Source organism: Carettochelys insculpta, chromosome 9 (assembly GCF_033958435.1).
Source record: "Carettochelys insculpta isolate YL-2023 chromosome 9, ASM3395843v1, whole genome shotgun sequence".
NCBI classification, from domain to species: domain Eukaryota; kingdom Metazoa; phylum Chordata; order Testudines; family Carettochelyidae; genus Carettochelys; species Carettochelys insculpta.
The window spans coordinates 55,521,831-55,537,494 of NC_134145.1; the positions used below are offsets into that span (position 1 = coordinate 55,521,831).

At 41.3% G+C, this 15,664-nt stretch overlaps 1 protein-coding gene across 2 annotated transcripts in view; it reads right to left on the reverse strand.

Annotated features, from left to right (window-relative positions):
* Positions 1-15,664, reverse strand: part of SWT1 (SWT1 RNA endoribonuclease homolog) — a 75,153-nt gene that overhangs the window by 47,092 nt on the left and 12,397 nt on the right. For both annotated transcript variants that reach the window (XR_012646523.1, XM_075002242.1), the window contains exons 2-10: positions 14,982-15,056; positions 13,884-13,967; positions 11,888-11,946; positions 7,915-8,689; positions 6,771-6,836; positions 4,853-4,982; positions 4,622-4,723; positions 1,584-1,772; positions 495-588 (exon numbers count right to left, since the gene is read on the reverse strand). Coding sequence is in view for 1 of the 2 variants with exons in the window: in XM_075002242.1 (XP_074858343.1) it covers positions 495-588; positions 1,584-1,772; positions 4,622-4,723; positions 4,853-4,982; positions 6,771-6,836; positions 7,915-8,689; positions 11,888-11,946; positions 13,884-13,967; positions 14,982-15,047 (1,565 nt within the window). In the remaining variant the exon portion in view is untranslated. The remainder of the gene's footprint in view (positions 1-494; positions 589-1,583; positions 1,773-4,621; positions 4,724-4,852; positions 4,983-6,770; positions 6,837-7,914; positions 8,690-11,887; positions 11,947-13,883; positions 13,968-14,981; positions 15,057-15,664) is intronic.

Genomic DNA, 15,664 nt, shown 5'->3' on the forward strand with positions numbered 1-15,664 from the left:
TCGATTTTCACTAGAAGAAAATTCCAGTATCCATTCAGGGTGAGGGGTTGATAAAAATGAAGCTTCAGTTTCTAACACAGACAAAGCAAAATCAAGTCACAAAAAAGTCATCTGTAGAATCAGAATAGAGTCAGTTCCTATCCACAACTGCAATACACATTACCATCTCAAGTGTGTTTGAAATCGAAACATCTACATACAAGCAGATCTCTGTTCTATTCCCACCCAAAATGATAAAGTCTTCAGGTACTTTAGGCAGCACCAGTAATATCAGTTGTTGTCTTCCAGTAAACTCTCATTTTAAGAAAATTAAGAACTTGAATTAACTTTACTGTAAGTTTTATGATTAGAAGGAGCTATACCAAGTGATCTTGCTTCTCAAAAGCTTTATTTTAATCACATCTAAAAGTGATGGGAGTGTAGTCTTCAACCCCCACACAGAATTCAGCAGTCCCAGACTTGAAAATAAAACATAAAATGCAAAAGTAACTCACGTGCACAATATGACAACAGCTTGAGGGAAGAGACTCTGATACTGCAAGCAGCATTGTAAAACACGATCATCATTGTTTTCATCACTCAATCCATCTGCAAATTTAGCAAACACAATGGCAATATATTCAGAAATGATCTGGCTTCATGAGCAATTTCTAATATATTTATTAAGATACTGTGTTCAAAACACCTTATTTGTTCAAGCACGGGAGGAGATGTGCGGTAAAAGCACAGATCTGGCATACAAAAATTCCCAAGTTCTCCTAGAAACTGCTAATTTCTTGCTGTGCAACTTCAGGTATCTAACGTACACAGGTCAGTAGCATCAGAGGGGTAGCCATGTTCGCATGTAGCCAAAAAAACAATGATAAATCCTGTAGCACCTTACAAACTAACAGATTTTTTGGACTAAGAGGGTCTTTGCCCACGAAAGCTTATGCTCCAAAAATTCGTTAGTCTATAAAGGTGCCACAGGACTTCTCAATGTTTTTAGGTCCATAGCCTCCAATCTCAGATGACAGGCAATCCACACCCAGTTTGCTAATATGAAGTAACTCCCCACAGACATTTAATAAAGTGGAGACACAGTTACAACTGAGAACACTGAAGCAAACAAATGTATTTATAAAATGATAAAGAGTGAAATACTAGTTTTGACTATAAACCACTCAGGTATTAAATCTGTTGCAAAATCTACTACTGATTAAATGTGTATATAATCGGTTCATGCTGAAAAATATAGGTGGATGTTTGCCTTCTGATAATTCAGAAAGACACCTAACCATCACAAAAGATTGATAAATACAAAGGCATGACTCTTCATTCCATTACACCTGTTTTATGCCAGCATATTCTATTGTCATCAACCGGCAATATAAAATTAAATGTGATGAGGTGGCAAATCAGGCCCATAGAGAATTACGGTCTGTTGGTCACAGAAAGCTGTTAGTCAATTTTAACAGGAAAGTTGCAAAAGGTAAATGTGAAGATTAGGTTAAGCCTAGAAGGAGGTGGTAATGATGCTCATATTAGTCAAACAGTACAGATCACTTAACCCCAAAGTAAAGGTAATTATGTACAGAGCTTACACATTTTTTGAGAAGCAAGTTGCATTGATTGTCCCCACAGCTTTGAATCTTGGTTTTTGAGACAAGTGTAGATGAAATCAACTGCAGGGACAGCTTTGTGCCGAACATGTTGTAGTACTTTGCCAGTCTTCAAGTTGTCCAGTTCTTGTAGAACCACCCAGGGAATTATCAGTGCAAGTCTGCCAATGCCTAGAAAACAGTATTTTTTTTTCTTTTTGAAACTGCCAGTTGAGCTGCAGTATATTCTATTTTAATGTGAATATAGTTTCTGAGGCTTATTTATGTTAGCAAATTTTTGCATTACTGGACAAGAGCCATTTTGCCTGCATACAGAAGAATTAAGTGTTAAAAAAAACAATTGTTTTAAAATTTTGCCTCCCTAATGTCAAATTCAATATAAACACCCAGTGAGTTACCTCAAGTAATGATATGTGAAGTAGAGGAATATTCAGTAAACAGTTTTTATCACATTACTGTACCATATTTTGACATAAGTACAGTAACACCCTCATGATGTTTGCTAAACAACGAATGCCACACTGTGTAATGCTTGAGCTAAAAATAAAGTCACAAATCAGTAGGGGAAAAGGGAAGACTGATATGTTCAGAAAAGAGTGTCATTAAATTGAACAAAATTCTGTGTAATGAAAGACAATAGTTCACAAAGATCATCATCCAGCAATAGTATACCAGCAGTAAATGCTATGGATAAAAGGTTTACTGTCCTACATTTTCAATTAACTTTGTTAAAAATGCACTACAAATATGGACTGAACTTCATCATTAACATCTGAATATACTAGCTACACAATGAAAACATTAGAAAGTGAATGACTATTCTGTCTATGCCATATATGCTGTCCCCATTTTTTCCATCTCTGCCATATACATAATCAGGCCTTACAAAGAAATGCATCACATATATTATTTATAACATAATAGGGTTATGTTTCCAACTGGACTGCATTACAAATCAGTGTTCATTAGCTCAGAATGTCAGAAGCATCCTGATGGACTTCACTTGTGTTTGCCAATATGCTGGTATCTGCAGTCAGTTTCCCTCAGGAATAAATTCTCTCTCACACAGAAAAATGGGGGAGCAAAGAAATCACACACACACACCCCTTCCCCAGTAGCCTGTGCTCATCTGCAGGGAGCAGTCAGCAACAGAGAGCAAATAACTGAAGGGGAGGAGGAAGAGTCCTGGCAATTCATGTGTGCTACCATCCATCAAGAGATGTCAAGAGTATATGGCAAGGTGCATGCCTGCATGAGGGAAAGACTCACTTTTCATCTCGCTCACAGTTGCTGTGTCCTGGGCTTGGCGATCTTGGGCTATGTGAAGCAGACTCTGAGCACATCTATACTTCCAGGAAGATCAATCCAGTCAGTGTCGATCTGCTGGAGTTCAGTTCTGCACATCTGGTAGAGACGTGCTATATTGATTTCTCTGGGGTAGGTAGTCAACCCCTGTACTCCATGCTATCACGTGGAACAAGGGAGGTTGCTGGGAGAAACATTCCCATTGACCTTCCTAAGTTAGGGCAGTCAAGTAAGCTGATTTCTGATACAGTGATTCTATATGCAATTTCCATAGCTAGAATTGTGTATCTGAAATCCACTTACTTCGCTAGTGTACACTAGGCCTCCGTCCCCAAGGCAGAGCAGAAATGTAACAACTGAGTAGACAAGCTGCTAATATTCCTTTGTTAGTTAACTGCACTCATTCTTAGTCATTTAAGCCTCCTTTATCTTGCCAGAGTGGGCTACAGGGTATTGTAAATGACAGTAATTGCATTCTCAGGTAGGAAAGTCTATGTAATTTCTGACTTTTTTTCCCTTGTGCCAGAGTCACTATGAGTTCAGGTCCCAGTGCAGGAACTATTTTACTTATTTATTTTAAAAATGCAGAACATGCAGAACAAGTATGAGCAACTGAAAGCAGCATTCTATTTTACAGGATATCAAAATAAAAGTAATATAATTTAAATAAAAATCCAGAATTATAACTGGAAAGCAGGGTACTGGGTACCAAGTATTTGTAACTTAATTTTCATGTGTTTAGGAAATGCTAAACAGTTGTGATTTCTTTTCCTGCAAATTAGTTTAAATAAATTATCAAAATAAGTGAAACTGGTTTGATTATATTACATTATTTTGACAAATAAAATAGGAACAATTTTGGATGGCGAGGGGAAGAGGAGAACTTTCAATTTCTTCGTGCAGAATTCTATTAGGAGTACTTCCTTCCTCTAGCAGTACAGAGCCAGAATTCAACAACATACAAGAGGAAGCACTGAAAGTGAGTTAAAAGTGAGAACTTCAGATCTATTACTTCCAGGTGTTATTAACTCAGACCTCAACTTTTTCTTCCTGATAAGCTTTTTTACACCCTGATAATACTTCTCTTACTCATGGGATAATTTGTTCCTGTGATCTCAGCTGTGTTTAAACAAAGTGTTTTGAGATCCTTATTGCACCTTAATGTGAGTGCAAGATACTTACTATTTAATGATGGATCAAACGCTTAAGTGCTACTCTGTCCTTACCCTCAGGTAACAAAATAAACAAAAAGACTGACTTCCTATAGCATCCAGTATCAGGTAAATCCAGACTTGGGAGGTCTTAGAAATCAAGTGTTCTAAAAACTTAGGCATGCAGAAGACTTTTAAATGTATAAAATTAAGTTCCCTGTTTTCACGCAGTAGATATATACATAATAGGCTTTGCTGTCAAATGTCAGTTTTTGTAATAGGAAGCCTACACTCTGCCCTTGGGCTCTCCAAAACAGGCATTTACATGTGAAAATCTAAGTGAACAAATGTGGGATTTGGACAGATTGTTAAAGAAGCCAGTGTTTGAGAGTTAGCCACAATATGTATGAAGTCATAACATTATAACATTATTTATGTTCCAGTACAGTGTGTAGGCACCGGCCACACATGTGGGACACCCAACAGCCTGAAGAACTCACTGTACAAACATGTGAACCTGCCAACTGCTTTTACAGCCCCCATGGAAGAGGAATATTCACATACCTGGTATATCTCCAGTTTTCAACATCATGACAAATTGAAGGTGACTTATCATTATGTTGGTGTCAATCACTATCAAGAGGTTCACATCAGAAACAGCAGTTGCTGTAGAAGAGAACACATAGCAGGTCATTCTTTTACATTCTTTAGTTAGGTCACTTGTGACTTTCAAGGTTGGCAGTGTGGAAGTGGACAGCAAAAGAACCTCTCCTGACAGCCTCACAGACGACATACCAGCCGAAATATCTGGATTCTCTTCTGGAAGATCTATTTCCATATTTGTCAATTCTCCACAAGCCTGCACAACTGGCAAAGCCATCTTCTTGTCAATACGAGCAGCATGCAAGTCTTCTATTATCTGCATCTATTGTTAAAACATTAATATAAATACATAAAACAAGAGGTAGGCTCTTGAAAAGCTGTCTGTTAGGAACCTGCATCTTTGGTATCACTGCTGCTGTTTTACTACAGTTCTTTGTTTGAGTCAATTTTTAACTGGTGTGACAAATTTCAGAGCATGAGCACTTACACCCTATGCACAAGCATGTGAAGTCTGAGGTATGTCCTAAAGTTTCATTTTTAACCACATTTCTAGCCAATAGTTCCCGGGTTTCATTTGTTCCCTTCCAGAGAGGCCAAAAGTGCACTGATAACAGCAGTCCTTTAGCGACACTGCTTTATTTCAATGCACAAAGGTCTTCCATGGAATACATTATCTCATCTAGATATTTGCAACGAGAAGTTCTGTGGCACTTTACAGATAAACAGATTTTTTGGAGCATAAGCTTTCATGGACAAAGACCCACTTTGTCAGATGCCAGAAGAGAGTCTTTACTCATGAAAGCTTGTACTCCAAAAAAATCTGTTAGTCTATAAATTCCCACGGGACTGCTCATTGTTTTTGAGGGGACAGATTAATCTGGCTAACCCTCTGATACCAGACATTTGTGTGGTTGTACAATAAGTGACATGAAAAGTGCTAGCCAAGTCCGTACAAACTAAGATTTCATACAGATGACTTGTTTATACTGTTCTGCTGTTTATACTGTTCTACATATGCACATAAACCCCTTTAATCTGGCAAATTTGGGAAATAAACTATGCCAGATTATGGAAGTTCAAAAACCACGAGTGTTCATGTATACTTTTTTGTTTTGAAGCTGAAAATAGAAACATTTTGCAAAGTACCAGTTTTTTGTTTCACATGTGACAGACATACATGATCTGGGACACAATGGAGACACACAAACGTACCCTGGGTGTGGGTGCATGGCCTAGGAGGGAGGGTGTGTAAGGGGAATCGTGTGGGGCTGGGTGTGAAGAGGATGCGCTTACTGTGTGGGCACACATTGCTCCACAAAACCTGATACTTCTATGTACCACCCTGGGAGCCCTCCTGCACCTCCAGACAAGTGCTCTGCTGCATTGCCATTCCCCCGGCTGTGGGAAGTTGGAGCAGCACACAGAGCTATTGCTGCTTCCCGGGGCTGGGGTCTGTACCACTGGTTTCCCCAGATAAAGGACGCCCAGATTATAGTAGACCCTCGATTTGTGCGAGAGTTACATTCCTGGAAAACCAGGCGTAACTCAAAATTCACACAAGTCAATGGGCGGGACCACCAGCTCAGCACCAGCAGCCACTACCACAGCCAGGAGCTGAGGATCCCCCTGTTAAGGGGGAAGAGAGCTGGTAGAGCACTTTCCTCAGCCAGCTCTGCCCTAGGGAGCTGCTGGTGGGGAGTGGGGATCCCCTTGTTCATAGGGATCCCCACATTAAAAGGTTGCTGGCTGGCTGTGAGCCAGGAATAAGGGGATTTCAACATTTGTGGGGTCCTTTCGAAATGGGCCCCATGTAGACAAGCCACAAGCAATCGAAATGCGGCACTTTTGAAGTGCTGTGGTCGGCAGCATGCTAATGAGGCACTGAATATTCATTTCAGAGCCTCATTAGTACTCTCCGATTTGGCGATAAGCGTGGCCCTTTTGAAATTTTGGCCAAGTGTAGACACAGCCCAAGTGTTTTCGTGCTCAGATACCAGCGCCACTAGGAATGGAAGTGCCACAGAACAGGGTAGAGTGTTAAGGGAGAGTGTGAAAGTAGATGACTCCCAATGTCACAGTTTAAGAACACAGTTGTTTAAAAGTCACTAACCTCTTGGTCTGTCTTTGTAATCTGAATGGCTTGATGGGAGGCAGAAGAGCTTGGGACTTCAGAGCTCTATTGAGAAATGACGCCAGAAGTAAGAGATTCACTAGAATTTAGGCACTTGCTACCTGATGATAAACTTTAATTTAAAACACATTCTCTTTGTGACTTGACAAAATTAAATGTTCTATCCAAAATACTAGCTTTGTGGTAATGTCATAAAGGCTACGTCTACACATGCACGCTATTTCGATGAATAGCGTCTACACGTCCTCCAGGGCTGGCAAACGTCGACGTTGGGCAGCACCACATTGAAATAGGTGCTGCGAGGGAACATCTACACGCCAAAGTAGCACACATCGAAATAAGGGTGCCAGGAACAGCTGCAGACAGGGTCACAGGGCGGACTCAACAGCAAGCCACTCCCTTAAAGGGCCCCTCCCAGGCACACTTGCACTAAACAGCACAAGATCCACAGAGCCGACAACTAGTTGCAGACCCTGTGCATGCAGCATGGATCCCCAGCTGCAGCAGCAGCAGCCAGAAAGCCCTGGGCTAAGGGCTGCTGCACACAGTGACCATAGAGCCCTGCAGGGGCTGGAGAGAGAGCGTCTCGCAACCCCTCAGCTGATGGCCGCCATGGAGGACCCCGCTGTTTCGATGTTGCGGGACGCGGATCGTCTACACATTCCCTACTTCGACGTTGAACATCGAAGTAGGGCGCTATTCCCATCCCCTCATGGGGTTAGCAACTTCGACGTCTCGCCGCCTAAGGTCGAAGTTAACTTCGAAATAGCGCCCAACACTTGTAGCCGTGACAAGTGCTATTTCGAAGTTGGCGTCGCTGCTTCGAAGTAGCGTGCACGTGTAGACGCGGCTAAAAAGAGTTAAAAATTCAGTCTGGATATACTAAGGAGCAGAGTACGTGTTCAAATTAGAAAAATCATAACAACACAAAAATACATTAAGATGCTTTTTAAAAGTAGGCAAGGCATCTTGTATAAATGAGGCTGGGATCAACAAATTGATCTTAGTTGTGGCCAAACTTAAAGCTACATCTCTATGTGTAGCAGGGGAAGATATAAACTGTCACCTAGAAACCACCATAAAAACAGAAACTGTTTGTCCACTAAATTGCCCAGAATTTTACCTGTTTTAAATGTAATGATATGGCTTCAAAGGTCCTTCTTTCAGTTCTTGAACTACTAACAGTTTTGCTAGAATCAGAACACTGTTTTTTCCCTTTAAGCAGCTCCAATTCCTTAGATATTGCAGGTGAATAACATAATGATGTATGTTCCGTCTCATTGATATTCTTGGTAGACAGTTCTTTGGTGTTTTCTAGATGTTCTTTCTTCTTACAAATCTTTGACAATGTGTGTGACATACTAGTGGGGAAGCTGCTATCTCCCACAATCTTTGGAAAAGTGGCTGAGGGCTTTTTCAGAATTCTGAAATCATCACTCAGCTTTTTTGATCCATGCAAGTTCTTACTTAGTAAGCCTGTGGAACAGGTAGCTAACTTGAATTTCTCTAGCATAGTTTGTTCAACTGTAGCCTTTAGTTTGTCATGCTGAGCTTTCTCTTTCTTCTTCTTCTTTCTCAGCTTGTCTTTCTGGATCGCAAAACTATGCCGCAAAGATTTTCTTCCCGTTTCATCATTCTCAAAACAGTAGCCTTTTTTACAGATTTCCCTGATAGTAGGGACCACACCAGAATCACTTTGTTTTTTCTGTCTTTCATGTGTAATATCATTATGTTTAAACTGTATAGATATCCTTTGTCGTGTCTCTGTTTGAATCAAACCAGCACTGATAACTTTGCTACCATTTGAAGACTCTCCTTGGAACCCTTCAATAGTGCCTCGTGAAACGTAAGACCCTTGCTTTTGTTTCGTCTCCTGAACATCTTTATCTGCTTTTAATCTGCAGAAATATTACATAAATTGAAGTTACATTATAAAATATATGTGTCACAATATATCTTAATGTCACCAATGCCAAACAAAATGAGGACTACGCTCCATTGTTAATGTATTTCTTCACCCTAGTAGTTACGTTTAAGAATTTGAGAGCTTATTTGGAATTTCATTAATTTACTCTTAATACATGACATCAATCCTTTAAAAAAGAGTTTGGTGTGTATGTGAGGTATTTCTGCTTTTTATGGACATGCTTTGCTTCCTCATTTCACATCTTGCCCATGTCTACACGAGCCAAAAACTTCAAAATTGCCATGCAAATAGCCATTTCGAAGTTAACTAATGAAGCGCTGAAATACATATTCAGTGCCTCATTAGCATGCGGGCAGCCGCAGCACTTCCAAATTGACGCGGCTCGTCCAGACAGGGCTCCTTTTCGAAAGGACCCCAGCTACTTCGAAGTCCCCTTATTCCCATCTGCTCATAGGAATAAGGGGACTTTGAAGTAGCCGGGGTCCTTTCAAAAAGGAGCCCCATCTGGACGAGCCACGTCAATTTCGAAGTGCTGCAGCTGCCCACATGCTAATGAGGCGCTGAATATGTATTTCAGTGCTTCATTAGTAAACTTCGAAATGGCCATTTGTATGGCCATTTCGAAGCTTTTGGCTAGTGTAGATGTAGCCCCTGTGTAATTTTCTTAATTTGCTGAATATTAAAAAAGTAACAGTGATGTCATTGTCTACATTGTAGCAGCCTGGAGTCCCCTGATTACAGTATGATAGTGATGGCAACACTGTTAAGACACTATTCAATCTTGTAGCATAGACAAGACTGAACAGCATGTTAACAATAATCCTGAGCTGAGCTTGCTGAAATTCAAGGACACAGTCCTCATATTATCTCTGCACTTGGGGTGAGGAGGGAGTAGATAAGACCCAACTCTGATGTTTCAGCCCTGAACAGAGATTTAATCAGGGAAAAATACTGTAGCAGTTTTGTTATTTTATTAAAAACCATACCATGCAATATTAGAGAGTGTAATAGAATTTATATCATTTGAAAGTTCTCTCAAATACTTATTCTCATAACACTTTTGTATTTGTCTTCAACGTGGTTATAAAGGTGTATTCACCAGCCATGCACCAGTCATGCTAAGAATGCCCAAAAGCTGAGTCCTGCCTAGCACAAGGGTGAACAGTAATTTTTGATGTGGAGGAAGCACTTCAAGAATTTGGCAAATGTTCAAGGGCCACACTCTTTCATGATATTAATGGAGGAGTTGCAGGGTCTGGGACGGAAATTGGGTGCAGACGGGCGCTTGGGGTAAAGGACTAGGATGCGGGAAGGGGTGTGGGACCTAGAAAGGAGTTTGGTGAAGGAAATGGTTATGACCTGGAGTATAGAAAGGGGTGAAGGGCCCAGCAGGTTCCTCAGCCAGGGTATCTTCCTGCCCTGTACCCACATGTGGTCAAACCCCAAGAGGACTGTAGTTCATCACTTTTTAAAAAAAGTCAAATATGAGTCCAGAGACAAATAAAAACACTGTCCGTGTCTACACTAGCCCCAAACTTTGAAATGGCCACGCAAATGGCCATTTCGAAGTTTACTAATGAAGTGCTGAAATCCATATTCAGCGCTTCATTAGCATGCGGGCGGCCATGGCGCTTCGAAATTGACGCGGCTCGCTGCCGCGCGGCTCGTCCTGACAGGGCTCCTTTTCGAAAGGACCCTGCCTACTTCGAAGTCCCCTTATTCCCATGAGCAGATGGGAGTAAGGGGACTTCAAAATAGGCGACGTCCTTTCGAAAAGGAGCCGTGGCGGAGAGCCGCGTCAATTTCGAAGCGCCGCAGCCGCTCGCATGCTAATGAAGCGCTGAATATGCATTTCAGCGCTTCATTAGTAAATTTCGAAATGGCCATTTGCGTGGCCATTTCAAAGTTTGGGGCTAGTGTAGACGTAGCCACTGAAATACATTTAGTGGAAATAACAGACCTATTAATTAATGAGTATAAACATTTAGGCTGTGTCTACACTAGCCAAAAACTTCGAAATGGCCATACAAATGGCCATTTCAAAGTTTACTAATGAAGCGCTGAAATACATATTCAGCACCTCATTAGAATGCTGGCAGCCACGGCACTTTGAAATTGACGTGGCTTGCCACCGCGCGGCTCATCCAGATGGGGCTCCTTTTCGAAAGGACCCTGGCAACTTTGAAATCCCCTTATTCCAAACAGCAGATAGGAATAAGGGAATTTCAAAGTTGCCGGGGTCTTTTCAAAAAGGAGCCCCGTCTAGATGAGCCATGCAGCAGTGAGCTGCATCAATTTCAAAGTGCTGCGGCTGCTGGCATTCTAATGAGGCGCTGAATATGTATTTCAGCACTTCATTAGTAAACTTCAAAATGGCCATTTGTATGGCCATTTCGAAATTTTGGGCTAGCGTAGACATAGCCTTAGTCAACAATAACTCAGAAATCCACTTAATGTATGAAATCACAAGGCAGTCAAAGAGCACATTTGCAATTATACAACAACTTGATATCTCAGTGCCTGTGACCTTGCAATTACTTGAAACAGTACATTTTGTTGTAACAATTAGACTGATTTGGGGTTACATAGACCCAACAGAAATGAAAAATGAAAGATCATATATAAGGCAAAATTCTCCTCTAAATTACCCTGTGGCTTTCTACTGTACATTTTGCTTTTGTGCCATGCTCACTATTTCTCCTGATGTTCTACAAGCATGTGGTTCTATGGATATGTAACAAGAGCACATGCTTATTACAAGCCTCTCAGTCCAGAATGAAGAGGAACATACCATCCCTAGTCTTTAGGGATCAGTGGAAGAGTGCATTCCTGTTTACTACGAAGTAGCACAAATTGATAGTGAATTCAAAAAATAGATCTTAAGGACCTCACCTCTCTATTGCTATCACAAGCTGAGGAAGAAGGAGCTTCTGGAAGGAGGGTTTCCTTCTGGAAGATCCCCACAGGCCGCGCATCTGCACCTGTATTTTGGAGTCTGGAAGAGCTTCTTCCGGACTCTGAACCACATCCCCATATGCTAATGAGGCATGGGAAATTTATATCCATGCCTCATTAGCATCTTCTGGACAGCTCACTATCATGCCGCTTCCAGAGGAAACGTCACATGAAGAGACAGTCGTTATGTTTGGTGACAAAACCAATCATTTACCTTTGAAATTCCAGCTGCCCTTTTACTTTATAGTTAGGGATGTCCGTCTCTTCTGATTCCTGAAAAAGAAAAACAGAAACCAGTAAATCACAATAAAAAAAATGTGTTATGGCCTATCCCTAGATTCCAGCGGGCCTGACAAACTTGCCAGGCCCCGGGGCAAGGGGATGGGCCAGGGGAAGCTTCATGTTCCTTGAAGGGACGGGCAGACAGCCCTCAGTGTTTCTCAGGATGTGCCATACCCACACCCCAACAGTCCTCAGCGCCAACTGAGGTCCTCCATCAGCAATTTTAAAAGGTCCCACTATTAAAGTTCCCCATGCAGATACTTACAAGTTACCTCTCAACATTCTCTTTATTAAGCTAAATACATTGAACTCCTCCTTGTATAAGGTATGTTTTCTAGTCCTTTAAATCATTCTTGTGGCTTTTCTCTGAACTTACCAACATTCACTTTAAATTTTGGATTCAGAACTAGATAAAATATTAAAGCCATGGTCATGCCAGTGCCAAATATACAGGTAAAAAAACATCTCTGCTCCTACTGAGGATTGCCCTGTTTATGAAACCCAGGATCACATTAGCTTTTTTAGTCACAATACCAATTTGGGGCTCACATTCAAGTGACTATTCACCACAAACCCCAAATCCTTCTCCCCAGTCACAGCTGCGAAAGTCTGCATCCGTCAGCCTGTAAGCATCACCTACATTCTTTGTTCCCATGTGTATATATTTACACTTAACTGTATTAAAAAATGAAAATACTTAGTTTGTTTCAGGGCCATCCTTAGGATTTGTGATGCCCTGTGCAGGGTCATTCAACTGGTGCCCCACTGACCCCAGCATTATGTGGACCAATCCCGCTCACAGGCCAGGTAGTTCCACACCAGCCCACCCACTTGACTGCCTCACACGAGGAGCCCCTCATATGAGCTACTAAGGCTTGAATTAAACATTTCTATTCAAATTGTGGCAAATTTAATAATGGTTTAAAACATTTTAAAAATAAAATATATGAAAACAACTTTATTTACAGTGTCATTCATTCCCTGAACTGGACTTGACTGACGTCCCTCCTGAGACAGGGGTGCTGGTGGCAGGGCAGAAGGAAAGGAGGGAACTGGATCTTCCCTCATCCCCCAGAGATATCAGCAATTGGCCTGGGAGGGAGAGAGAGGCAGGAACCAGTCTTCCCAGAAGGGGTGCTGGTAGCGATGGACATGGTGGGGGGAGAAAGAGAAAAAAACACAAGTCTCTCCACAGGGGTACGCTGTTGGTGGTGTGAAGGCTTGAACCAGGTACCCCTGCACGGGTACTGGGGGGAGGGAGGGGGAAGGAGAGGAAGTTGACAGCAGTGACATTCTTATCAAAGAGTATGCCTAAATTCACCTAGGCTGTGTCTACACTAGCCAAAAACTTCAAAATTGCCATGCAAATGGCCATTTTGAAGTTTACTAATGAAGAGCTGAAATACATATTCAGCACCTCATTAGCAAGTGGGCGGCCGCAGTACTTTGAAATTGACGCGACTCGCCACCGCATGGCTCGTCCAGACAGGGCTCCTTTTCGAAAGGACCCCAGCTACTTCGAAGTCCCCTTATTCCTATGAGCCTCCACATTGTGCCCTGAGTGTGGGCGTCTCAGAGCCAGAGGAGCCACCACACTCAGGGCAGAGAGCAGGCATCTCTGAACCAGAGGAGCCACCATGTTTTGGTGGAGCCAGGAGGAGCTGGGAAGGTCAGTGAGTAAACCCTTGGGTAGAACAGACTTGCAGTTTTAACTGACACCCTTCCCCCACCATTAGTCCATTATATGGAGGGTTTACTGTAGTTCCTGGGGCCCACTCCTTACAGCAAAGGCCCCAAGTCGATTGTGCTAGTTACTATGCAATCCTGTCCAAAGAGTCAGTTTATACTTGGAAACAAGATAGACCAAAGCGTAAAGTGAAAAGATATTTTATAAATGATTATGCCTAATACTTTTATATATTACTCACCCTTTTTCTTTTCTGGGAGGAAGCTGTTGAGCTTGCCAAGCTGCATGCTGTTGTTTTATCACTGGTAGTCTTAGAACAAGAAGGCTGAAAGAATATAATTAAAGAAGCAAAGAAAGGTGGGGAAAAAAATTGGGTGACATTTCAAAATTTAATAGTTTTATTTAAATGTTCAGATATGGCATGAAACTGATATCTGAGCAACCTATTTGCCAAGAATAGTGATGTACCTACATTCATTTTCTCCTCCACACATTAGTCATTTCTCCAAAAGCCTCCAAATATCTACAATCACCTTCAAAAGAATACCATAAGCTCTGCCAGTCATATTTCTGCACTTTGAAGACCAATGACTGACACTATATGATGACTGCCTCCCTTTCGCTTCATCCTTCCTAATTGTGGAGTGAAAAAGCTTGCGAAACTAACACGTGTACACACTGAATTACTGGTTTTTTCCACCAGCACAGCACAAAGGTACTGGAAATCTGCCCTCTGCCCCAGGCTCACAAGAGGTCTCTGACCGTAAGTGCAAGTATGGTCAAAGAGGGGTTGTGGCCCTGTTCGAATGTACATTTAACTGTTGAATTCAAATTTTCTTAAATTATTTGCTGAAGGAAACATCTAAAATTAAATGTTTGATTACAGGCATGTTATAATTACTGGAAATGTACTCAGAATATTGGTCATTCTTGGAATTAAAATCTCGCAGATTAAGAAAACCCATTTTTGTAAGAGCCACTTGTTAAAACTATTGGCTCCTAATGTTTCAAACAAAACAAACAAAAAAAATGTAGATCTACCTTGGGCCGTATCTAGAAGATAAATGAACACTACTTCCTGAGTGACAGTTTTTCTTAGGAAAAAAATTGCACACACCAGCAGGAAAGCTTCTCTGATAAGTTCTACACCTATATGCTCACACCTCTCAGAGCTAGAGTGAAATTTAAAAGGATTTCACTGATTCACTCTTGTTATTGGACTTATGAGCCTATCTATCCTCTCAGCTACTCATGTACTCCCTTTGTTATGCATCTGCTAAGCAATTCAAATGCTGCTTTAAAATATGTGTTATTTTCATAAGAGTAATAGCTTTCTTACTTTGTTATCCAAGCCATCTGAACTTCCCTCCTTTTGCTTAGGCTTCTTGGATTTCTTTTTGGACATCTCAAATCCCTAAAGAAAATAATGTTAATCAATCATTTCATAATTACCATTCCACCTCTTGCCTAATGCATGTAATTAAACATTAAATTACCATCTGCATAAAATGTGATTAGAAGAGAAAAAAAATTCTTCTTACCCTCAACTTTCCTCACCCTCAATTCAAACTCCTAAGTTTTCATTTTTTTTCCTCTTTACGTGTGACAGAATAAAAGCAGACCTCTGGTACACCTGGAGTCTAAGAACTCACTGGAACAAGACTTCAGAAACCCCAACAGGGAGGTGGTCAGAGAAAAAACAAAAACAACCTATTACAACAAAGCACTCCACAGTGCATTTTTCTCCCTATGAAAAGAGAAAGAAAGAGCAAATGACATGAAAGATTTTAGTCAATGCATTAATGCTCCGAGTTGATATCGCTGCACTGCAAGAGACGCAGCTCGCAGATTCGGGATCTCTAAAGGAAAAGGACTACACCTTTTTCTGGTAGGGTAAAGCCCAAGAAGAACCCGGAGAGCATGGTGTTGGCTTTGCTGTCAGAAACACCCTTCTACAAATGGTGGAATTAGTCATGGGCGGATCAGAAAGACTTCTTCGGATCACGCTTCAAACTTGCGCTG